This window comes from Erpetoichthys calabaricus, chromosome 2 (assembly GCF_900747795.2).
Source record: "Erpetoichthys calabaricus chromosome 2, fErpCal1.3, whole genome shotgun sequence".
NCBI classification, from domain to species: domain Eukaryota; kingdom Metazoa; phylum Chordata; class Cladistia; order Polypteriformes; family Polypteridae; genus Erpetoichthys; species Erpetoichthys calabaricus.
In genome coordinates this window covers 231,506,979-231,531,056 of record NC_041395.2, presented here as the reverse complement: position 1 = coordinate 231,531,056, position 24,078 = coordinate 231,506,979, and the positions used below count along the sequence as shown (strand labels likewise).

The 24,078-nt window shown below is 34.5% G+C and overlaps 3 protein-coding genes across 5 annotated transcripts in view; 1 reads left to right on the top strand and 2 right to left on the bottom strand.

The window, feature by feature from the left end:
• The window catches only part of LOC127526696 (craniofacial development protein 2-like), a 260,456-nt gene that overhangs the window by 59,840 nt on the left and 176,538 nt on the right, over positions 1-24,078 (top strand). The gene's annotated exons all lie outside the window — the stretch shown is intronic.
• hmx2 (H6 family homeobox 2) lies at positions 1,322-10,618 on the bottom strand. Of its 3 annotated transcripts, none has more exons than XM_028795241.2 (3): positions 9,852-10,618; positions 3,127-3,413; positions 1,322-2,337 (listed from the first exon to the last, which is right to left on the bottom strand). In XM_028795241.2, the coding sequence occupies exons 1-3, from the start codon at positions 9,881-9,883 to the stop codon at positions 1,793-1,795; spliced, it is 864 nt and encodes a 287-aa protein (XP_028651074.1). In that variant the 5' UTR covers positions 9,884-10,618; the 3' UTR covers positions 1,322-1,792. The 3 variants fall into 3 exon arrangements, with proteins under 3 accessions (XP_028651074.1, XP_028651076.1, XP_028651075.1); XM_028795243.2 differs by lacking the exon at positions 9,852-10,618 and adding an exon at positions 5,887-6,616; XM_028795242.2 differs by lacking the exon at positions 9,852-10,618 and adding an exon at positions 3,551-3,835.
• On the bottom strand, positions 13,321-16,589 carry hmx3a (H6 family homeobox 3a). The gene is made up of 2 exons (XM_028795240.2): positions 15,924-16,589; positions 13,321-15,193 (listed from the first exon to the last, which is right to left on the bottom strand). The coding sequence occupies exons 1-2, from the start codon at positions 16,213-16,215 to the stop codon at positions 14,580-14,582; spliced, it is 906 nt and encodes a 301-aa protein (XP_028651073.1). The 5' UTR covers positions 16,216-16,589; the 3' UTR covers positions 13,321-14,579.

Genomic DNA, 24,078 nt, shown 5'->3' with positions numbered 1-24,078 from the left:
TGATTGATACTTCTACATTTAAGCGGTATTATTTTTCAATTGTACAACACTCCCACAATTATCATTACAATATGTTTAAAAAACAACTGGAAAATTCTGCGTTTATATTTTAATTACGTGTATTTTTACACGTTGAATGCGTTTAAACTTAATATACAGCGTATTCGTTTTTTGTATTCAGTACTTTATAGTTGTGAAATGAGTTCAATGTCAGGAGACGTTTGGAGTGCTTTTGACATTTTTTCTGCAATTCAAATTAAAGAAATAGACACATTTCTAATGGGCCTTACCTATGCATTTAACCATTTTAGGCAGTTGTTTTTTCTGCCGAAGAACAATTTCTCAATTCATTACATTTTGAAAGTGTATTTATTAAATATCCCACGATTTACTTAACGTGAGTAGAATAAAAGAATAATACGCAGCTCTTGGTAATTTTTCTTCTTTTGTTCAAATCAAATAAAATGCGTAAATCTAGTATTCGTTTACATCAAAAATATTCATGCTCACCTCCTACATGTTTATAATAACATATTCACAAGTTTGTCTTCTTTAGGAATGTCCTTAAACTTGCTAAATTGAACTCAGCTTTAAATTTTGTATTAGACTCAATTCATTCTTTAAGAGGAAAAAACAATCACATGGCTGAATTTTTCGAATTTGCTGATGGATCAATGAATGGACACCCAAAACATTTTATATTCATTACGACACTCAGTGCAATTGCTATCGTTGTCTCTTTTACTACATAAAAACATTCAGGGCTTGCTTGCATTGTCGTGATCAGAGGCCAAATACTAAAATCAGTACTTCTTTAAAATTTTGCCACATTTTAATGCAGATTACAAAAATAAATCCAAATTACTTTCCAACAGATGATATATTTATAGAGCTCAGATATGTGCTTTAGCATACGGTAGTTAACTGTGTTATTTGACTGTTTTGCCGAAATGTTTATGGTGTTTTATATATATGTTTCTACTTATAAGAAACAGGTTAACTTGTAACCTATATATATATATATATATATATATATATATATATATATATATATATATATATAATGTGCAATATCGTTTTCTTTATCTCTTAACTACTCAAAAAAAGAAAACATTTTTGTTCGATGTTTTGTAAATTATTTTTTATGCAATCGTACCGATACATTTTTTGATGGCAGGCAGCACATTGAATCTTAACAGATGGTTTTGAGTTTTGCAATGTTACACATTTCAACCTTTTTATATGTTTCTTCCGTATATATTTTGGTAAATAAATACAATCAAATGTTTCGAGGTCACTAAAATAACACTTGAACTACAACTTTCCTTTCCTTCTCTTTTAATTGACGGGATATATTTGAAAACAGTATAAATACAATCTTGTAGAAACTGGGAGGTCTTGCCATAATCTAGGCCAGTGGATATGATTATGATGGAAAATAAAGTACAGTACCTGTCAAAAAGAATTTTCTAAAAACAGCTCCAGAATTGATTGTAACAAAGTAAAACAATTTACAAACAGAGGAATTTCTACTTTTTTTTCTTTTTCATATTATCATAGAAAATAGCTTTGATCTGATATGACAAAACTTTCGTGGAATTACCATTTAAATAATATGCTACAAATAGTTAATATACACATGGTGTATTATTTCATATACTGTCTAAAGAAGCAAGTAGCTTTATTGTTTTACATTTACAGTTGTATTATAAGAAAGATAAAATCTACACACAATGCTGTCAGGTATATATAAATATACATTTTATGTTTTCGTTTCTTTTTTTACTTTAAGTCAGTAGTCAATTTTATTGTAGAGATTGTATAGAGGCAGTGCTGGGAGATTACTGCCCGGATAATACAGTGGGGTAGGAAACGCAATAGACCTGGGAACTGGAACTCTCAATAATGAATTGTCTCTGAAAACGAGTGGCATCCCCACTAAAGTCTGAGCCGAAGCGTGAGCCATGTTAGCTGCTTCTAGTTCAGCAGATAGCTGTCTCTTCCATTTGTTTCTGCGATTCTGAAACCACGTTTTGACTTGAGTCTCTGTTAACTGTAGACTTGAGGCCAAGCAGGCCCTCTCTGAGCTGCTAAGATAGCGCTTCATGTCAAATGTGGACTCGAGTTGATACACCTGACTCCGGGAGAAAACAGTGCGTGTTTTCTTCTTGGCAGAACTGCTTTGTTTGTCGTTTGGATCTCTTGGTCTGTCCTCTAAAATCGGCGATATTTGACTACAAGATCTGTCCTTCTCCTCTTTATAATCCTGTATCAGCTGTGGCGGAATGTGCTTTCTTTCCAGTCCATCTTGTCGAACTGTTAATCCTTTGGTGGCACCTACAATTGAAAAGTAACATTTTAAATCAATACAAAATAATCGCTTTATTAACATCTTAAATACCAATAAAGTATCACAATTTGTTTCAAATGTACTACCTTTTTTTAACAAATCGATAAACATCTTCTATACATTATTGGCAGTTTGACCTTCCGTTTCTAAAATACTGTTATGCTTTTACAGCCATGCTTTCTTTCTTTCTTTCTTTCTTTCTTTCTTTCTTTCTTTCTAGGCCTAAACACATCAATACCCATGTTATATAAATTATAAATATTATTAAGGATATGCCTATTGCCTATTTACAATTTTTAGAAATACATTTTATTTTTGACCATCAAAAAACACCAATCACGTTAGCTGATTTTTATGTTCCTTTTTCATATGATGGAATTGTTAGATGGAATATTCATTTTAAAAATAAATGTAAAGTGTTTATGCAATAATACGTTATATATGACCAAAAAACAAAAAGTCTAGTTTTAATTCTTGCATGTTCTAAATCGATTAACCTAATCGATCATTTATCATCATAAGGTGCTTTTTTATAAAATAATAATAATAATAATAAAATGAAATAAATAAATTTGAAGCAATATTTTTGGCTGCAAATGCCCATGCACAGTTTCGGTAAAATCAAATCAGTTCAGTGTTTGAGTTGAAAGATACATAGCATTGTTAAACATTTAAGCGTTCGCTGTTGTATACAGCAAATCAGATCCTAATTTAAGTCTCAAATACAGACCCAGCACGACCAATGGTCATGTAAAAGCTTTGAAGTATGTACTCACCGATACAAGCGAAGTTTATGGGCTGCTGCTGTGGGGAGCTGCATGTGTCGCTGTGTCCAGGTTCCGAACATACATAGCCGCGCTCTTTGAAGCACGTTTCCTCTCCCGTGCTGCATTCTTCTTCGGAGGACACCGACAGAGTCCTCTTCCTTTGCACCTCTCCCCTGGAAATCTCTCTGCTACCTGATCGACCACCTTCAGTAGTACCGCCGAGAATTGACTGGATCGTAAAATTGGAGATAGGGACTGATGAACACTTGCTACTGCCCTCGTCTTTGTTACTCATTCTGGTTTCATAATATGCAAAGGGAAAAGATAAAGAAACACGGCGTGAGTGAGAGAGAGGGAGAAATAAAACGTCTCAATTTAGAGAAGTGGCAAAGGATAGACTTTAAAGGTTTTTGCTGTTTTTCGTAGCGCTTACTCAGCTTGTATGTACCCTCTACCTCAGCCCAGACCCGTATCGATCTCAAGGCAGCTTTGTGGCGTTGCTTCATTTGCATGTAGGTTAGCCTCGCATGGGCCAATCACAGGCCGAAGTAAGCCCCGGAAATTTTAAACTACTTTTCTGTCAGGAAAGAACAGAAAAAAGAGAAAAGTCATACTTTGATGACAGTAAATTGTGTAATTAATGTTTATCGTACACGCAAACTCTTCTTGCATTCCAGTTCTGTGCAAAGTAAATAGAAATGTAATTAGCAGTTAGATTGAATCTACACAAGCACAGCTAAGTGCTATTATTTTGGTTTAGAAAATATTGGTTAATAGTTATTAATTGATCGAATTACCCGAACAACCTTAGGTTTTGTGCAAATTATTTCTTTAAAATATAAAATTTTATCCATTGAAAAGATATATTTAGGCAAAGCAAGGGGGTGGCGGGACGAGGCTATTAGATTTGCAATGAGGTGCTCATTTTGTCCTGCGATAGAATTGGCTCCAGATTGCTGCGAATTATGCTGGATAATACGCCAGTCCTGAACTGGTTTCGTATAAAAATAATTTACCTGATAGCTATGCATAATGAAATTGATTCCAGCCTTAGGATATATATATATGATTTGATACATATATATATGTATATCCAATATAATACTACTACTAATGATAATAGTAATATATGCATTGATTATTATTTAAATAAAACCAAGAAATCACTAAAATACATACAGAATAATCTTATAAAGATTTATGGCACTTGATTAATATTTGTTGATAGTTACAATAAGGCTGGCAGTACTGTAAAGCATTACTCTGCGTGCGTTATGGATCTATATCAGATAACTGAAAAGAAAATTATTGGATGTGTATGCAGGCATTTTGCTGGCGCCAGGAATTCTAGCTATGGCGGAGCTAGTATAGGTATCATTCATAAGATGCTACTCGAGCTGAGTAATTTATGACCAAACAAATATGATGCTTAGTGCATCATCTCCCCCCAACACACATCACATGGCATTTAAAATGTATGTCATTACTTGACATTTATATTGCAACTAGTGCAAGTCTTTTTTTTTAATTTGCATTAAATGGAAACCTCTTGAATTGATCTGTCTCCAATATCCTGTTCAGAAGATTTTTTTTGTTTTGTTTTGTTTTTTGAAGGGAGGTAACGGTTCTTTGCTGCTTATCAAAAACTGATCTGTAGTGCAGTATTGTAGCACCAAGATCATTAAAGTAAAGGGAACAGTATCTCCATAACCACATACAAGTAACTTTAGAATAGAGATACACTAATACCTTTGAAAATAACACATTGTCTGTTGAATTCTAATGCGAGGTAACTGGTTGTGGTATTCTGACTTAGGAGAAGCAATTAGACATGTATTAGTTGCATCGCAAAATACGATCACTTTGGCTTTAACCAAGCGATAAACCACATTTTAATTGGCGGAAAGTACGTTAACATGATTTCACATCTTCTATAAGAACTTTCCACTTTCATAAGTCAAACTGTGTGTGTATTGAGGGGTGTGTATATGTGTGTGATGGGGAGGTGTCTTGTCAGATCACTTTTTTATGACTTATAATAATAATAATAAAATAAAAAGTCAGTTTCCTTGCTCAAAACACTTTATTTATATAGTAGTTTCCCCACATTCAGACCATTTAATACGGGATTAAGCGAATTGAAACAATTGATGGTTGATAATTGGATAATCTAAATTTAGTGGTCGAAATGATAGATTTTTTCGCATTTAAAAAATATAGTTTTTGCTATATTTAAAATGACAGTTTTGTATAGGTTATCATATCCATATGTTTTAAATGCATATTTCAGAGTAAAGCTCAATATGCCTCTGCTGTGAATAATCTCTAAAAGTCTGCTTGAACTGCCAAATATATAGTGATTAGTCCTGTGAAATCTGCTTTGCACTTCCACTGACATTATTACTGCATGACAGTGTCTGCTTCCCACGTGTGAGAACCTGAATATATAATTAGTTCGTTTTCTTTGCATGTACGTGCATTTTATGCACTTCAGATGACGTACAGAAAGTTAGTGGCGTACGCAGTGCTTGCAAATATTTAGATATGTTTTTTTAGATAACTTCATCTTTTCTTGTAAACAGACAAATGCGCAGATTCCATTTGTCTGACCCGGTTAATGCTTTGTCATGCCTTTAATATACTCTAAAAACGCATAATCTTCCATAGATTTGCATGTGAAAAACATTAATACAAACTAAAAAGACAATGTATTTTTTTTTCTTTACAAACATTTCTTCAAGTACATTTAGACTGAATAAATATGCTTACCTACTCCAGTGTATACGTAAACCTTTTGCGCAGGACTATACACTGCAGTCCAGAGCTGCATGGTTTGAGTGGGAGGGAGGAGTATATTTAGGGGCACGAAACTTCTTAAATCAGTAATTTTGAACTACAGTAAATTTTCATTGCACGCACACATACCACTTGCATGTAATGCAAGGGTTAGGAGGCGTCTCTCCAGGTATGAACTAATAGCTTGCAATCAAATCTCTAGACCTTTTTTAATAGTATAATAAGCAACTTACTATGCGACGTGTTGTATCCAATTAGGTTTTAATTTGATAATTAGGTGAATAATCTTTCTCACCCCCGCAGACAGCAGTAGAAACCCTGGCTAATTGATTGACTAATTGATTGGCTTTGGGGGTTAGCTTTCCCCTCCTCGTTTCTGAAGGGCAGGTGCTGGGAAATGATGCGCTGTTCTACCACATTAACCTTTTCAATGCTTTTCATGGGGTCGGGCGCATTACAAATGGTCAGCTTTAATCATAGTGTCAGCTCTTTAACCCAGACTGTCCCTGCCATCTTCCTGCTCATTGATGATCATCTCCCTTCCCCAGGGCTGACACTGAGGGAGAATGCTGCTACCAAATCTGTTTCCACCCCAAACAGAAATATTACTCGATCCAAAAAGTTACAAATCGCTTGTCTTTGTCTTACCTCTTTGTGGACAGACAACAAAAAGGTGGAATTTATCCGTTTATTTATATTTTTTCAAGTAGGTCCATGTTATTAAATACAGTTTATACCTGATTTTAATTGTGGGTTGGTTTAAATTCAAAGGCGACATTCATCGAATATATGTAGAATAAAGTATAAAAGAACAGAGCTTTAATTTGCAAGTAGCTTATTTTAAGATCTTCTACTTGTTTTATAGATACAGCCAGTATTTTTAAAGTTAAAAAAAATAATAACAAACTTTTGTTTCATTGGGGTATTTATCATTTTATATCCCAACAATGTTTAACCGCAATCCAGAAATATTAGATTATTTTTAACATGCCCTTTAGTGTTGAAGCTTTGTGTTCATTACGCACCTGTAGAAAAGATTAAAAATAATTTCCATCTGAATTTCTAGAAATCCATGAATAAAAACATTCATTTTGGAATGTTTCATAAGATGTGTGTAGCTTTAAAATATTTGCCGGATCACACTGGACACTAAACCTGGCATATGTTCTTGAAACGCGCACTTTACTAAAATGATATATGATTACTGCTGTCTGCTACAGAGAGAGATTGAATAGAATTTATAGGGCCTACGGATAAGGCGTGAAATCTACAATGACAGTATTAAATGGGTAGATTTTTTACGTCTTATCTGTCTAAAGCTTGTTTAAATCAGGACATCTGTTAGCAATTGCATGCCACTTCAGAGACGTATAGAAGATACAAGACCTTAAATTAAGGATTCGTAAATGTATCTAGATACTGAATAATGGCAAAATAATAGTAAAATATAATGATGATACGACTTTTTATTAACATTTCAGAAAATATGATTTCAATAGCTATATCATTTACAATGAAGGATTTCAGGAATTTGTTTTTCAGTCTGTTATGAATGTTAATGTCCTAATATCTGCATATAAAAGCTTTAGCAAAGAAATCCATACTTGTTAAAAAATTTCGCTCTATCGTTTTAATTTATACCATATAGTACCTTATATTACAGACATGTTTTGCTTATAAAAGCCATACTAAAAGCACATGTATATTTTTAAAAGTACATTGACTGATAACGTAATAACTATGATACACTTTGGACTATATAACTAAAAGCAATTAATTTCCGCAGCCTGTGAGTGGTTACTAAAAACATGGAAAAAGATGCTAACATCACGCAGAAGTGGTTGGTCTTTTTAAAGAAATCTATCTATCTATCTATCTATCTATCTATCTATCTATCTATCTATCTATCTATCTATCTATCTATGCATGGTTTTATGTTAACACTAGGAAAGGTTTCTCTGGAAAAGACAGATGAAGTCATAAACAGGTTTGATCCTGGGAATCAAGTTCCGATAAATATTAAACACAAACCCTTTATACGTGTGGATTATGATATATGGTGCGTCCAAACTTTAAAATAAGGAAATTACCAGAGAAAATGATCTCAATAAATTTTCTAAGTATAAACGTTGATTATGTTTCGATTTTCATTCAGGAGACCGAGGCTGCTCTTTTCTTCGGTTCAAATGACATCTACCAGTGCGGGGATAAAGGGGGTGGGGGGGGGTGGGGGGGGGTAGGAGAGAGAGGGAGAGAGGAAGAGAAAGAGAGAGACAGAGAGAGAGAGAGAGAGAGAAATCCCTATTTAAAATGGGCGGCCTGAAGGTGTACAATTTATGTAATCTGTGGCTGTGAAATGAATTGTGCGATTTATTGGAAAACAGAAAGTTATGAAGATTGGATCAGCATAGCCCATCCAAAGGACCCAATCCATCAAGTTCCAATTAACAATCTAACCATTGAGCTTTAATGAGTTTCCAATCTACTGCCCTGATAGACTCATCAATTCCTCTGGGAGAAATTAAGAAAATCGACCGCCCCTTGGCGTTGCAGTGTCATTCTTCTCTGCAACTATATGTCAAATTAAAAACACAATTAAAATTTAAACTGTTTCAATCAGAGGGTGCCCTGCAACCTATGTTTCACTTAATAGAACTTTGATGAAAAATCTGACGGTCGTTCTCCATCATGAAAGCGAATGCGGTTTAAAAGACCAGGAAACAAACGTTCACTTTATGCGTTATTTGTATTTTTGTGTTCTTCACAATAATAATGTTATCATTGTAACTAATATATATATATATATATATATATATATATATATATATATATATATATATATATATATATATGTGTGTGTGTGTGTGTGTGTGTGTGTGTGTGTGTGTGTGTGTGTGTGTGTGTGTGTGTGTGTGTGTGTGTGCATTTGAATGCACACTTTTAATGCTTCACTTTCTTTTTAACCTAATTTGTGGTTTTACCAACTAAAGGATTGTACTCTTTCTTGTTTATTGACATCATTGTTTTCTTCGTCGGACCTACATCTTTTGGTCAGTTGAAACACACGTAAAGATTCTGATGTGATTGCTATCTTTCAAAAGATTAACTTTGTTTATCTATGGGTACCCCCAAAGTCTAAAGCCCTCTAAACAACCCATGCAAATTACCCACCAAAACCTCCACCTTACCGTCAAGATTCTAGTATCATTAAAACTAAAAGTGGTTAATTATGCTATTACCTCCAACATGAAGCACTTCAGTCATAAAACAAATTCATCTTTCATATACGCGTGCTTTACTGACGAGGCTATACTGAACCGTGATGGAATTATCATCATTAGTTAACCAATATGTTCAAGAAAGTTTGAGCTCTAATAAAGAATAGTATGTTCAGTTATATATGGTGATAAAGTTATTTTTCTGCTCAAACTTGTCATAAACCGTTAACAAATGTTGTGTCAGTGGGCAGTATTATTTCGTAAGTGAGCAAACCAAGGTCATAAACACCGACAAAAGAGCACACCAACAATGTCCTTTATTTGAAACAATATTTTACAGACATTTTTCGATCAATATCAACTGAAGCATAATGCTATGCCAATCTGTTAATGCTGTTAATGGCCTCTCGTTGAGTTTGCATGGCATAATAAGTCGATTCAGTAAAGTGATTATATCAAAGACACATGGATGAACCCTTTTTTAAGTGTGTTAACCCTTTACCTCGAGGTGTATGTGAAATAGTCATCTTTTCGTTTCCTTTCTGATATGATACATATATGTAAACTACTACTATTGTTATTATTTAAACGTTTCGAGCAATATCTAGTAAATTCTGCTTTGAGAATCTGATTTTTTATGTCTTGTTTAGCGTATAGGAAACTGTGTTACAGAATAACACAACATTGCAGATAAAATGCGAATAATATTAGTATACTGACCTTTCTTCGGTTTGTTGCCCAGATGACAGCATGCAAAAATGAGAGTTCCACTTACAAAATGACTTCGACAAAAAGACACCAAAAAGATTGCCTCTATTAAAGTAGTATGTTTTTTTTATGTCAGCTTCAGACTGGTTGAATTAAGCTTACAGAGTGGGCTATATTTGATAACTGAAGTTTATATGTTCTCCAGTGTTTTGCAGTTGTTTTCTATATACACGAAACCAACTATTTTAACACCAAATAAAAGAAATACACGTATGTTTTAAATACAAACATCGTGCCCAGATCCATGCAGTCGAACTCATAACACAATGACTACTTAGCCTATGTAACTCTTTAACCGCAAACAAACGCACTGATTTGTAAGCCGCACATTTCTAAACATAAATGAAAGTTCATGGGGATTTTAGCTCATTAACAGTAAACGATATTCTAATCTTTTCGATGATGATCAAGCATTCTTCAAAATGACGTTTGGTACCTAAGGCTGTGCTGCTAATTCTGAAATGCGTCATTTGAAACAACACCGCTTTGCATATCAATAGTATCTTATTCAGTGATTTCACTGCACTTTCTTGTTTTTCTCCACAGTACAAGTAAATAAACATTACGCTATGCTTCTTATTGGCAAGCATTTTTTTTATTTCAGTTCAATCTGGAAAAATAGCAGAAAAATGTAAACATTGTCTGAGACCATCACACTGCAAATTCATCATTACTTTTTCTTGCAAGTCATAAATACTTATTAATCTATTGATAACAGGTGTCTTTCAAACTGCATTTATAAAAAAAAAAAAACTTCCCATAAACTAATTATTATTATTATTATTATTATTATTATTATTATTATTATTATTATTATTATTGCTAGTGCCTGTCTTCGTAAAATCTGGCCTACAAAAGTTCACACCTATCCAGCCATTAATAGTCAAGTCACTGAAATACTCATATAAACTCGTTCAATCTATCTATCTATCTATCTATCTATCTATCTATCTATCTATCTATCTATCTATCTATCTATCTATCTATCTATGCCCACTAAAGGCTTAATGAGAATCACATTTAACATTCATACTCCTCTTTTGCTAAAATGGAACAAAACGATGTATTATTTTACTGACACAATTGATAGATATTGATAGATATTGATCGTTTACATTAACACTATATATCAGTATTGAGACCTGTTGTAATGATCAGTTTTATAAATTCACGATATTTTATTTATTCGTTTTTTCATATTAATTAATATGTAATGGGTTAATAATTACGGAGACCACAATATCTTTAAGGAAGACAATAATTAAAATGTTTGCCTCACAAAGCAGTTGTATTAAAAAGATAAAGATGACAAACTCAATTTGCAAAATAGTAATATTTGTATCTATAGCAAATAACTCGTGGGAGAGTTCGTCTACTTATTTATTCTTGCATTCGTGTTTTAAATCTGTAAAACACAAGGTGATTAAAAACTTCTCTGATGGGTGAGTTTAATTTAAACAAAAGAGGGCCAGACCATTTTAAAATTAGAATCAATCAATGCATGAATTACAGGTGAGGTCGATTTAGTGTTAAAACACAAAATATCAAGATATTTTACAGACATTTGAAACAGCTGTGTTTTCCATTTGTCTTGTTATATGTTTGTTGATACAACACAAATTATCAACCATTGACTTACTTGTATTAACGTTACGACTAAAAACAGTAGGAGGCACGACTTTGTTGCTGGTTTAAACACAGAAGAACATATTTTGACTCCAATTGTCTGTTTATATTCTGCTTGTGACATATGGCTCGATTTTCCGAATTGCAAACTTAAGACAAATGCATCGTTATTTCTTTGTATTCACATTTTGACTTGATCATATATACACAGGATTAATGTCTCCTGTTTGGTATATAAACTGAAACGTCCGTATTACATCCATGACATCAGACAAATACAAGTACTCCTACTATTGCTAACAATAATAATCCATCAATTTTTCCGAACCCGCTTGACCAGAGCAGGAAGCTGGAGCCTGTCCCAGTAAGCATCAGAAGCAAGGCAGGAACAATCCCTGGACAGGGCTCCAGTCCATCTCAAGGCGAATAATAATAATAAGAAGAAGAAGACTTGATAAATTTGCATACTAGTTGTTTTAACCTTAATTAAAATATACGAAGTCATTTTAAAAAGAGTTTCCAAATTTATAGCTTAAGGAATACTAAAGAAGTCAAAACAAATTAACTTTAATACAAATAAGTCCAACTTCAGAGTTTACGAGAAAATTCTGCACTAGACCGGCCCCGCGGAGTTTGTTTTAGCATCATCCCTCATCACAATAGCCAAAATAAACAGACCCAAATTTACAAAGAGCGGTTTGTTTCAATTGCAGTCTCGTTAAATTAACCGATGGCGGTACCTGTAGCTTTAGATGACATTTTAGTGACCTGTGTCACTCTGCACCATGAACGTTCATCACCACTTTTCAAACGGCACGCCCCGAGTTAAATGGAATGTTTAGTGGACGGTCGAAGATCCACACGAAAACCTGATCATTTTTAACAGCATGAATACTCATCTATAACATTACTCTTACAGCATAGTGTTACGGAAATATGGAAAAGAGAGGTAGCAGAAGAAAAAAATCTGCATTATACGTCCATAAAATTGCTTTTAGAAAATTGCAGTTTGTTCTTTTGTTAATGCCTTACACCCTTGTTGAATGAGTTTTAACTATAATTTAAAATTAACCAAATACAGTATATTTGTAAATACGAATTCTATATTTGCGTTTTCCTGATAAATAAACATAATCACAATGTATTACAACTATTACTATCCTATAATTTACTTAGACAATGTTTTCAAAGTAATTTTGTTCATTTTTTTTTCTCAGGTGACGAATTGCATTGGATTGCTCCGTAAGAGTGAAAGTAAAATGACACGTTAATTTTTACAGACAAGTTCAACTTCATACCATCTCAATATGTCTTTGTTTACTTTTTTATGTAATATAAAGGATATAATTTTGCTCGGAAAATCTATACCCAATGTAATGCAATCAAAAGAAAATGACACGGAATAATTTCATTCTTAGGAAGGTACAATAAAATATACACCAAGATAACTTTATAAAATTGTGTGCGTATTGCCAAAACTTAACAACGATAGTGCACGAAACTGTTTCAGTGTCTTAAGAATAACACTTAAATTACACTGCAATGCATGACTGACACAGTAATTGTGTGGTTTTATGACTGAGAGAATTTGTGTTTCAGGGAGTGCATTTTCTTCTGACTGTGTATTCATTTTAGCGAGCTGTGTACTTTGTGGGTAAGGATGTCATTTGAAAGAGTCAAGAGAGGGTGCTACGGGTGTGTAAGAAATGGGGGGGGGGGGGGGGGGTAAGAAGGTTCTGCTCCACATTATAAATCGTGTCTTGTGTTGACTCCATGAAGATTACACTGTTAAATCTATAAGGAATGGTTCAGTTTATTTCACAACATAATTCAGCAATACAATATCAAAAAAGTATTGTTCCTATACAAACAGACGAAAACAAATAGCGAGCTGACGGTATGTTGCTGTTCCTATACAACAAGTCATCTAGGAAGAAAATTCTATCTACAAACTGTAAATTGGCATTGTCACCTCATGATTGTTAAGAAATTTCCACTTTTGGACCAAATGCATCTCAAAGTTATAATTAAGTAATACATTTATTAAATAAATAAAAAATAAAGTTTTTGATTGTCCTTCGGTTAAAGAGCCTGAACTTAAAATCTGCTAAAGCGTACAGTATGCAGTAAAGTACATGAGCCCTGCAGTAGTCCAGTCCGTCGATGACATATTTTACAGCTAATATTCTCACTTGGTATTGAACAAGGCTTTAACAATATTGCACACATTTTAAGTAAAGAAGCGAAGAATTAAAAGAAATAGTACAAGATTCTGTTTCTTGTTTAGCAAGACTCAAGGTACAATTAACTGCCTTTATCACATCTGCAATAGTCAAACTAACAGACCTTTGGGAAAAAACAAAATGAGGATATCAATAATAATAATAATAATAATAATAATAATAATAATAATAATAATAAGTACAATCTTCTACAAAATTCAATAAGTTAGGTCACTTTCACTCATGTCCTTTTCAGTCTAGACACCATTGTACAAAAATAAAAGATACAAAAGAAAATAGACACATGTTCGTAAGTCTGCCTTAAATTGTATGACTTAGTCTTATTATTTTTGCTTTTAAAAAGAGTCTATAAAACAGACTTGCAGAAGGAATATTATTAAATCCCGTTTAACACGTTGAAAATACGTCGATATGAAGTTATTTTTGTTCGACTACTGTAGATATTTTGGCAAATATTAACTCAGTCCACATACTGAACCCAAAATGTCCTTTTTTCATGAAGCCGTATAACAAAATCATGTTAATGTACTTTTATTAAAATAAAATAAACTAACAGGATAATGTATGTTTAACAATGGATCTCTGAAAGGTAGGAGGGTAATATAAATACATATTAAACACACACAACATCAGCAACATCAAATAACTGGCGTCAGTGATGAATTGCACAAATTATTCGGTACTTACAAAACATTACCGAGAATGATTAGCTGCTCCTCTTGGCTTTGGGAAACTACAAACCTTGCTTTATTTATTTTCGATTTTTATACAAAAATAATAATAGTAATAATAAGAGGGAATAGAAAAGTTCTCAGACGGGTCTTAGTAGCGGCACCGACGTGACAATTGGGTGCGAGTAGTAAACGGGATGCGGGAAGGTTAGCAGCGGTTGACTCACGGGGGCGGTGCCCGTGGAATTGCCAGTTTCTGTTGCCGAGTTCTCATGGTACAGGATTGGCACCCTTACTATCCGCTGCGCAGCTGCGTGGCTCAAGTTGGCCGCTTCGAGCTCGGCCGCCAGCTGCCGTTTCCACTTGTTGCGCCTGTTCTGAAACCAGATTTTGACCTGTGTCTCTGTCAAGTGCAGCGAGGCAGCGAGTCCGGCCCTCTCCGAGCTGCTCAGATACCGCTTCATGTCAAAGGTCGACTCCAGCTGAAACACCTGGCTGCGAGAAAACACCGTCCGCGTTTTCTTCTTCCTACATGGCTTTTTGTCAGGACTTTCTTCCCTTTTCTTGAGATCTTCGGGGTTGGATTCTTCTTTCAGGGGTTCTTCGGAATCACTTTCCTCTAGGACGATTTCCTCAGTGCTCTTATTTGAGTCGTCCTCTTTGGTGTCCAGATCAGATTTGAGTCCGGGATCTGGCGAATCTCTATCGGTGCCTGAGCTCGGAGACAGGTCTCGTATACTGGCCTTTTCAGAAACTGGAAAAATGAAACAAAAATCATCGGTGAAAAAAAATTCTTGACCTGAGGTTAGTCACAGTATGCCCAGAGCAGCTACAGAGAACAAAATGCTGTAGTGTTAATTTTAAGTTTTGACAGTCAGCCACGACAACGTACAGTAATAATTGCAATCTGTGAAGGTTGTCGTACATGTCTAAAAAAAAGTCAGTGCAAAAATTATATAACTGATGTACATTTGCTCTAAAAATATATACTGAAATATTTAAGTTAATTTAACTTCTATTAGCATAATGCATATAGCTCTGCATCAGCATTATTACAGTGTTACAGATCCAAAGATATAATTGCAAGAAGTAAGCAAATGCAAATATTACCTCTAGTATTACTGTAACTATTTTGGCTAACACGTTTCTATAAATGATACATTTACCAAAAATGTTCTTAATACATCGCATTTTATGCGTAAACCATTAAGATGTACTCCTGAAGCAAAGGAATTAATAACGTGTACATGAAAAGCATAGACATAGGCCCACTTCAAAACGTTTCATATAAAATACGAATGCACCCTTTGCAAAATTAAATTAATCATGCTCCAAGCAGTCACCATACGTACAAAAGGAGTAAATTGAACTTCAAACACCTTTTGTGCTCTGTAGTTTAACCGCTTTTAAAAGTGTGTCGTGTCCGGATTACTGTCACGACCTAAATTTTACCTTAAATGCAGAAAAAGTTTGTTAAAACGTACCTTCAGTCCGGGGGATGTGACCGGCCGATGCCAGGGTGTAGGGGTACCACCAGGCGGGCGCCCTTTCTAAATAGTGCGCAGGAAGTGAAAACCTCTGAGTTGGTATCTCAAATCGAGGAAAGCTCAAATCCCCAACTTGAGACAGAGCGAAACCGGCTCCTTCCAAGGCCGTTTTCGTCGGGGTGAAGGGGGTTTTTGGCTTGGAAGGCTTGCTGTCACAGTTCAGAAGGTTTTTGATGGAAAAGGGGGATTCTTTGGGTTGAGTGGCGTTCTCTTGCGCTGTCTCGGGCATTGCTGGGAGTCGGTGGTCCGTGAGTCTCACACCATAAACGCACGTCTCAAAATGTTTTTGCTCTGAGGTATAGTGGCGTCCTCCGGCGCGTCTTTAAAATGATCACCAGTACGTCTGCTATGAGAATCTTAACATACACGTAAAATAATATGTACGTTTCAAACTATTCATCTACGTTAGCGGGTGATTGCCTGCAATAAATAGAAAATAAAGTAAAAATCAAAAACAAACTTGCATTCGGTCCGCAAAGAGATCCTCCTGAAAATGGGACAGTGCTCACTGCGTCAGTCTGGCGCCAGATGCTAATGATGAAATAAAAATGTCATCAAAGTTAAATGCGGAGAGTATACGGCGATTGGGCACGTACAATGGCAAATGGGATTAGGGAAGAGAGGGGAATGAGAGAGGAAGATACCGAGAGAGAGAGAGAGAGAGAGAGAGAGAGGGGGGGGGGGGGGGGGGGGGGTAAAGGTTTTGCAAACAAGTCCACACTCACTATATTTTGCGGTTTGACTTCAGACTGAAAGCGTTTGTCTCTTATTCGCCTCATATAAATACTATTGCACGGAAAATAAGGATAGCAATATTAAGACTACGGCATACGCGGTATACTTAAGAACCTTTAAGCAGACGATTGATAAATGCATCCGAAATGGCTATTGTTCACATTCAACCTGCGTTATGCAGTAACAAATTAAATGGTGTTCTTTCTTTCTTTCTTTCTTTCTTTCTTTCTTTCTTTCTTTCTTCTTGAAGTTTTGGTGCAATACGTAAACATTAACTTCATCACATATATAAAACTTTCAAAAAAATGATTTTATACAAGTATTTTTGAAAACACATTTACAAATTGACTAGAAACACATTTAAACATGTAGAAGAGTGTGAAATGTCAGAAAGAAAGAAAGAAAGAAAGAAAGAAAGAAAGAAAGAAAGAAAGACCACCACCCCGTGTATTCGTAACAGATGTGAAAGCGCAATGACATAAACGGCTTGTAGCGTTTAATTTATTACAGAGATGGAAAATAACTCCTGACCGCGATTTCAGAATAAATCACGAGGGAAGCTCTTTTTTAATGCTCTCAGTTATAATTTATCAGTATAGCAAATTAAAACCAAGACATTTCAAATGTAAAATTAGATCAACGAAAATCCGCTTCATTTGTATCCGTTAGATTTAGCAGCGGAGGTTAGGAGCTACATTTTACTAGCTTGGTTGTATTACTGTGGGTCTACAAGGGAGCAGAAGTCTGACGATAGCATAAGAACTAAACGTTTACAAGAAAGACTGTACATTCAGTTAGGGGCCTGTACGTGGACAGGACATCAAACCTAACAATCTTCTACTGCTATGGGAATGAATAATGCAACCACAGTTCGCAAATTGGTCAGATTCAATATTTGACAGTTGATTCCGCTACATGAGCTATTTTGTATATGAATACGCGGTGACTAAAACGCAATATAATGGTTTCCAAAGTCCTCAAAAGACAATTTCCCCTCCAATCACATATTTGTGTAAACGCGTAATATTGTATCTCACATGAAATACTGCTGTGCTGTTTTATAAACTTTTAAAGTTACTGTAATTCTTTTTCTTTCTTTCTTTCTTTCTTTCTTTCTTTCTTTCTTTCTTTCTTTCTTTCTTTCTTTCTTTCTTTCTTTCTTTCTTTCTTCATTGCATAAATAACCAATCAAGCTGTTGCCATTTATAGGCATGTTATCAGCTTTGTTGTAGAACCAGACGCATTCAATTAATAAACTAATGGTTTACTGTTAGCAAGACAGTCTAATAATTATGTTCACAAAACAGTAGCTCTATTTATCTCCTCGTTCAGCGCCCGCTGTTATGATAATGATGAGAGAAGTAACTTATAATTACTATTAGGCATACATATTTGTTTGTACAGCTTTTTCATTACCCCTAGTATGAATGAGCGCACAAAATATTGTGAAATATGCAATTAATTGATGCAAAAACAGCTGCTGCGGCTTCGTATTCGTTGTCGTTCACTTCTTAAATCAGTCTGCTCTTAAAATATGTTACTTCATTACTGAATACTGCTATTCCATGAGGGTATTTGAGAACAATATATAAGAAGGTATAGAGCTTTTGTTAAATTAAACCATGGATACATAAATAAAGTATGATTTAACATTTTGCTATTCCTTTTAAAGATGTAAATTACTGCCTAAAGTATTTGTAATACGTTTTCTTTCATCAATTGTCATTATATGCTATAAAGAGCAATTCCATTTTCTGTCAGAATTGTACGTAGGTTTGGACATGTTAGCTTTTAAATTGTTAAAAAAAAACACATTTAAAATCGTCCTTTAAAAAACAAATATTCAAAATGTTGCATTAATTGCATTAATGTGCGATGTTTCTGTGTTTAAATATGCCTTTGTAAATATGTGCTAAATGAATTAGAAGGATGGGTGAATAAAGATAACTATAGTGTCCCGATCACATTAAGTGATGAGCACCGGTAATGTTATTTCAATATATGAATATCAAATCTGTGTGGTGCAAATGAAAACTTTTAAGTCCAGGAAGTCATTTTTGAGTTTAAGTGATCAGGCTTTCTTTCTTTCTTTCTTTCTTTCTTTCTTTCTTTCCCTTTATGTTTTCTGGGATTTGCTCATTTTTAATGTTTTACTGTCAAGTCTCATTGAAGTGTAATAATTATTAATAATGCTATTATTATAAATTTAAGTTGCTGATACACCGAGATAACCAGTACTTTAAAACTGTTTTATTTTAATAAAATAATTTGTTTCAAAGGTTTTAGATGTCCACAATTGTATTTGTGTGTGTATTTTTATTATATATGTATATTGGAATATATGTTTCGTTCATCATCTATCTATCTATCTATCTATCTATCTATCTATCTATCTATCTATCTATCTATCTGTTTGTGTGTGTGTGTGTTTTAAGTATTTCAATGGGCGATTAATTAACTTCGTACGTTTAGATGAGCGTTAAGAACCTCAAGTTATTATACATCAAGTATCCGTCTTCAGTTACAGAGTTTTTCCCCTGCTAAATTTGTCCCCTTGAGGTGAAACATTGTTCAGGCTCCTACATTTTTCTTTTAGCTTTAAACAAATGCCTCCGGATAAAGCTATTCAGGCAAGTATTCTAGTAAGGGGTATCTATTATGTCAAGACTCCTAACATCATATTTCTTAGGTAACGATTTATATGACGTGTAATTACTGGTTATAAGATCACGAAATTATTCTGAGTGAAGTAAGAATCTTACACGAATACACTGCCATTGATCTTCTTGCAAATTTCTTACACTTTACCTATTTATATGAGCGTATGGTCCAATTTAAAAAGCGTTTGTGTCCATCTTAAAAGTATGGGAAGGTCCTTCTGAATGACACCATCAATAAGCAAAAGATCGCAGTAGCGTATTTATTAGATTGTCGAACAGTGCCCCCTATGGATCAGAATTTTGGCCACCTGTGGCGAATAATATGTAGACCGAAATATACTTAGAAACTGATGAGCAAACTGTATCGACCTTTTCTTCTTCTTACGTCATCGTTTGCAGTATTCACATACGTTATAAAATAACGTTTTTAAACTCAAGTTATGCCAGCTCACATTCTTGTTAAGTGGAATTGAATATAAAACCCTTCTCTCGTAAGCACAATTATTCAAATATGATGCAATTTCATTTTGTTAACGGAGAGACAATCGTTATACGAAGTACGACTTTAAATTGGGTATTGGAGAAATACATAATATACGCACAGCTGTAAAATATTTACTGTGAATTCCCATGTATACCTATATAAGTATCTAAGAACAATGCTGGATAATTACACGGTTAATTTGACTTTTCTTGGTATCATTTGTAACATCGCATACAGTAAGAATTAGTACACTTTAAATTTAAGTAAATTTCTATCTAACCTTCAATCGATAAAGAAGCATGAGATCTTTTTAAGTAATACATACTGAATAACCAAAAATGACAAAATGGCCTTGAGGATATTTATTATTTCTATCAATTCTAACCATCGATCGATCCATCCATTTTCTCGACCCGATTGTTATTTCCATTAAAACTTAGTGGAGAAAAATGTACCCTATGCCACCAATCGGGAGCCCAAAGAAGAAACCAGCCCTAGACTGGAATGGTAGTTCATTAGGGGGCGCACTCGTTTATATAACCACCCTCACCCCCACCCTCAACAGGACAATTTAGAATTGCCCATTAACTTAACGCGTAATTGTGGGAAGAAATCGGAAAAACGCACGTGTCACAGAACGTGCAAACTCCATGCAAAGAGGGAAGATAATGATTTTGTATTCATTGTATTCAGAAATAATTAGCTTAGATTTGTGCGTGGGCCAATCTTTTACCATTATTAGCCGATTGGCAGTCTGCAACGCAAGATGAACGTGCCATACGAGTTTCCTATTTTATATAAACCCTACAACAGCCAATTAATATATATATATATATATATATATATATATATATATATATATATATATATATATATATATATATATATATATAATGGTATGTTTCAGAAATCAGTTTTGCAGTGAAAGACAGACTTTGGACGATAACGTCTATAGAGGAGCAAAGTTAAAGGAAGAGAATTTATTTTGTGTGTAAATTGCTTTAATAAGAAAACAGATCATATAGTACAGAAGTGTCCTACGGATTGAATAGTGAAAGCAAATCTTGTTACTAGATTTCACCATGTATTAAAATGATAAACACTGCAATATAATAGTTAATCATTTAGTTCGCGAATGAAATAGTGTGTTCAGAACGATAATTGCTCTCTGCTTGGGTTGTATGTCATTGGAATGAGTGGTTCGTAAATAGGCCTACAGTGCAATATCCTTTAACCAGTGTGGGAGAGAATAGACCAGTGTTCTGGCTCCAATTGTAAATAAAATATTTATTTAATTAAGCGTGAAACTGCAAGAAGCGGGTATACAATTATTTTTGTCGTTTTGTGGATTGTTGATTGTGTATAACAGGATTCTTTTCTTTCTACAATTGCACAAATCGCAGTGAAGAATTGTCCAACGTAAATTACTTGTTCAAAGGTGTGACTTTATAAAGTCTGAATGAAAAATATCACATTTCCAGAGCTGCCGTTAACTTTAAGATGTGTTTTTAAAACGAAATTTTTAATTTGTTATCGGTTAACATTTTTATTTTCTATGTTTACGTGCAAGAATATATAAAATTTTAATATAGTACATATTTATTTTATACTTCCTCTACCTTTAAAAGCATCAGCCGAAACAATGCGGTTTTTAAACCACACTCTGAACTCTTTCTCCAGATATGGAAGGGCTTTTGCTACCTCACCGTCTGCAGTAATTAAAAAACGAATTATTGCACTCTTGTGGCGAAAATGAGAATAGCAAAACCTCTTTCACTCAGCAAAGAGGCGTACTACTGTCGTGTTTCAGATCACTCCTCACTGCAGGCCTGATATTTTCAATTCTTTCAAAAATTACACTATGGGTAAGTACAAGCTCTATACAAGTAATATGATGATTCCTTGTTTAGGTTTATTGCCTTGTGTCCACAGTACAATTACATTATTTTCTTGCATGTTTCCCAGACTGGTGACATTAGGAAAATATCAACAACAGACAAAAGTATAATGATGGTAACATTGCACTTTAAATATAACATATACAAAAATAGACAAAGAATAAGCATACATTAGTAATTGTAATTGGTTGTTAAGTTGCCTTAAGACCAGTGGACAAAACTCATCCCTGAATCTGGTGGTGCGAGTGCTAATGGTCTCATACTGTTTGCTAGCATGAACAGAGCATAAAACATTGTACAAAATGGATGGAGTCTACTTGTTGCCTTTCTACGGCACTGTGTGTTATACCTGTCCTGAACAAAATGCAGCTGTGTGCCAGTGAGTTACTGTGCCATCTTCACCACCCTCTGTAGTGCTCTGCAGTCCAGAATTGAACAGGTGTTATCTCAGAATATTATGGAACCAGTGAAGGGAAACTCCAGTGTACAGTTGTTGAAGATGCTGAACATAGGTGGAGACATCCTGGCATCGTTGAAACAACTACAAAAGTAAAGGCATTGTTCAGCCTTTCTATCAACCTACTTATTTTTAAACATTACTAATACTGTAAGATTTTTGAAGGATCAAAAGGTCTTAAATCACAGATTTTACTACACTAGGTCTGCCATATAGATGACAAGGATGTTGTAGCCTTGCAAGTGTCCTGTTGTAATAATTACTGTTTTATGCATGGGATGTAGGGTTGATGAAATAGTACCAATAATAATGAATATTTGGTGTTGAGCAATAAACCCAAATATTCAGAAAGAGATGAGTTATACTAAATGTGAATACAATGCTCTAAGTCAAAAATGACAACAGGTGAAGACTTTAACGGTAAAACACTGCAGCACTTATCTAACTGGACTGTTAGATAATGTATCATAGAATAGTCTTATGTGTCAATGATCGCCAGTTAAGACATCAAAAGATTAGTTTTGCTACAGAAATGTCATCTTTTAGGAAAAATAACATAAGAATAAATTTGTGATAAGAAAAAGAAAGCCCAATTATGCAGCCATTGTTCTAAATATTACCATTTTTGGTGCTAAAGTATCTATGAAAAGATGTTGTTTTGACTGCTAGCAGTTTTGGAGGAATGGGTTTTCTGATTTTGTGCAAATCAAAACTAATATAGTGGAAAAGAAAGCAAGACACCGTCAAAAATGTGATGCTTTTTGGAAAGTTCATGGCTCTATCAGTATCTGTTTCTTTCCTTCTTTAAGCAAAAGAACTAGGGTTGTGTGCAAGAGATGACTCCAAAGGTTTGCTGCTTTAGAAATAAGAATCTTGGCATTCATGACTTTTAAAATGCTCTGTGGTGGTGCAAGGTGGCCATAGTTTCTGGGTGAAACATTTGATGTTATGGTGTGGAGTACATAATGGTTAAAATGGGCTAAGATGGGCTGAATTTGCCTTATTAACTGTTAATCAATTTCCATCAATTGGGCCTACAGAATTAGTTGTAATCAAAATGTATATAGGTTGGAAAGCACAAGCACATAACCAAGAAGTTAAGGTAATAGTGACATTTTTCAGCATGAAAATCTGGTGGGACTACATGAACCTGGCTGAGAGATGCTGTTTGAAGGGGCAGAAGAAAGTCATGTAAAGTGTGTGTGTGATGAGATGATCAAGCACTTAAATAGCAGAAGTTATGAAACCTGCTCCGCCTCTTAAATTAAACAGCATGGGCACATGGCCACCAGTGATCTCAGGATTGACATACAGAGCTCTGACCTCAAGTAAGTGGTATTAGAATGTGCAGACAGAGGACGTATCAGAAGAAAACGCCATTGGAACCAAAAAGAAGGAGCTGTGAAAGTTTGGAGTGGCAGCAATTTCTTTGTAAGGTGGCCGAGGAAGGAGACAATCTCTGGAAAACCTCATGTGAGGGAGCAAATGAGGGAGAGACACTGCGACAATATATTAAGCTACCACCATTAGTGATGATAAAATATCAGGCAAATAATGCCAAAAAATATCACAAAAGATGAAGATTTATCAACATATTGTCATACAGTACAAGCATGTTGGCATGAAACATCAAATACTCAACACCAAAAACAGAAAAGCAAATAAATGTTAAAAAATGTCCGATTTTTATTCAATGGCACAGGTGAAAAATTGTACTGTAGATAAGTAATTGACATGATTTGTGGTAATGATGATGACTACTTCAAAATAATGAGATGTACACGTTACAAAACCTTAAAGGTATCTTACAAAAAATCAACTAATGCATTCCTTAACAGAGCAAACCCCAAGTCAGATT

Bases quoted from the DNA above. Each gene is read 5' to 3' on its own strand.
- hmx3a (XM_028795240.2), bottom strand. From the start codon at position 16,215: ATGCCCGAGACAGCGCAAGAGAACGCCACTCAACCCAAAGAATCCCCC. The intron at 15,194-15,923 runs GTACGTTTTAAC...TCATTTTTCCAG, and splicing joins TCACATCCCCCGGACTGAAG to TTTCTGAAAAGGCCAGTATA.
- hmx2 (XM_028795241.2), bottom strand. From the start codon at position 9,883: ATGCTGTCATCTGGGCAACAAACCGAAGAAAG. The intron at 3,414-9,851 runs GTCAGTATACTA...TTATGAAACCAG, and splicing joins GGGCAACAAACCGAAGAAAG to AATGAGTAACAAAGACGAGG. The intron at 2,338-3,126 runs GTGAGTACATAC...TTTCAATTGTAG, and splicing joins CATAAACTTCGCTTGTATCG to GTGCCACCAAAGGATTAACA.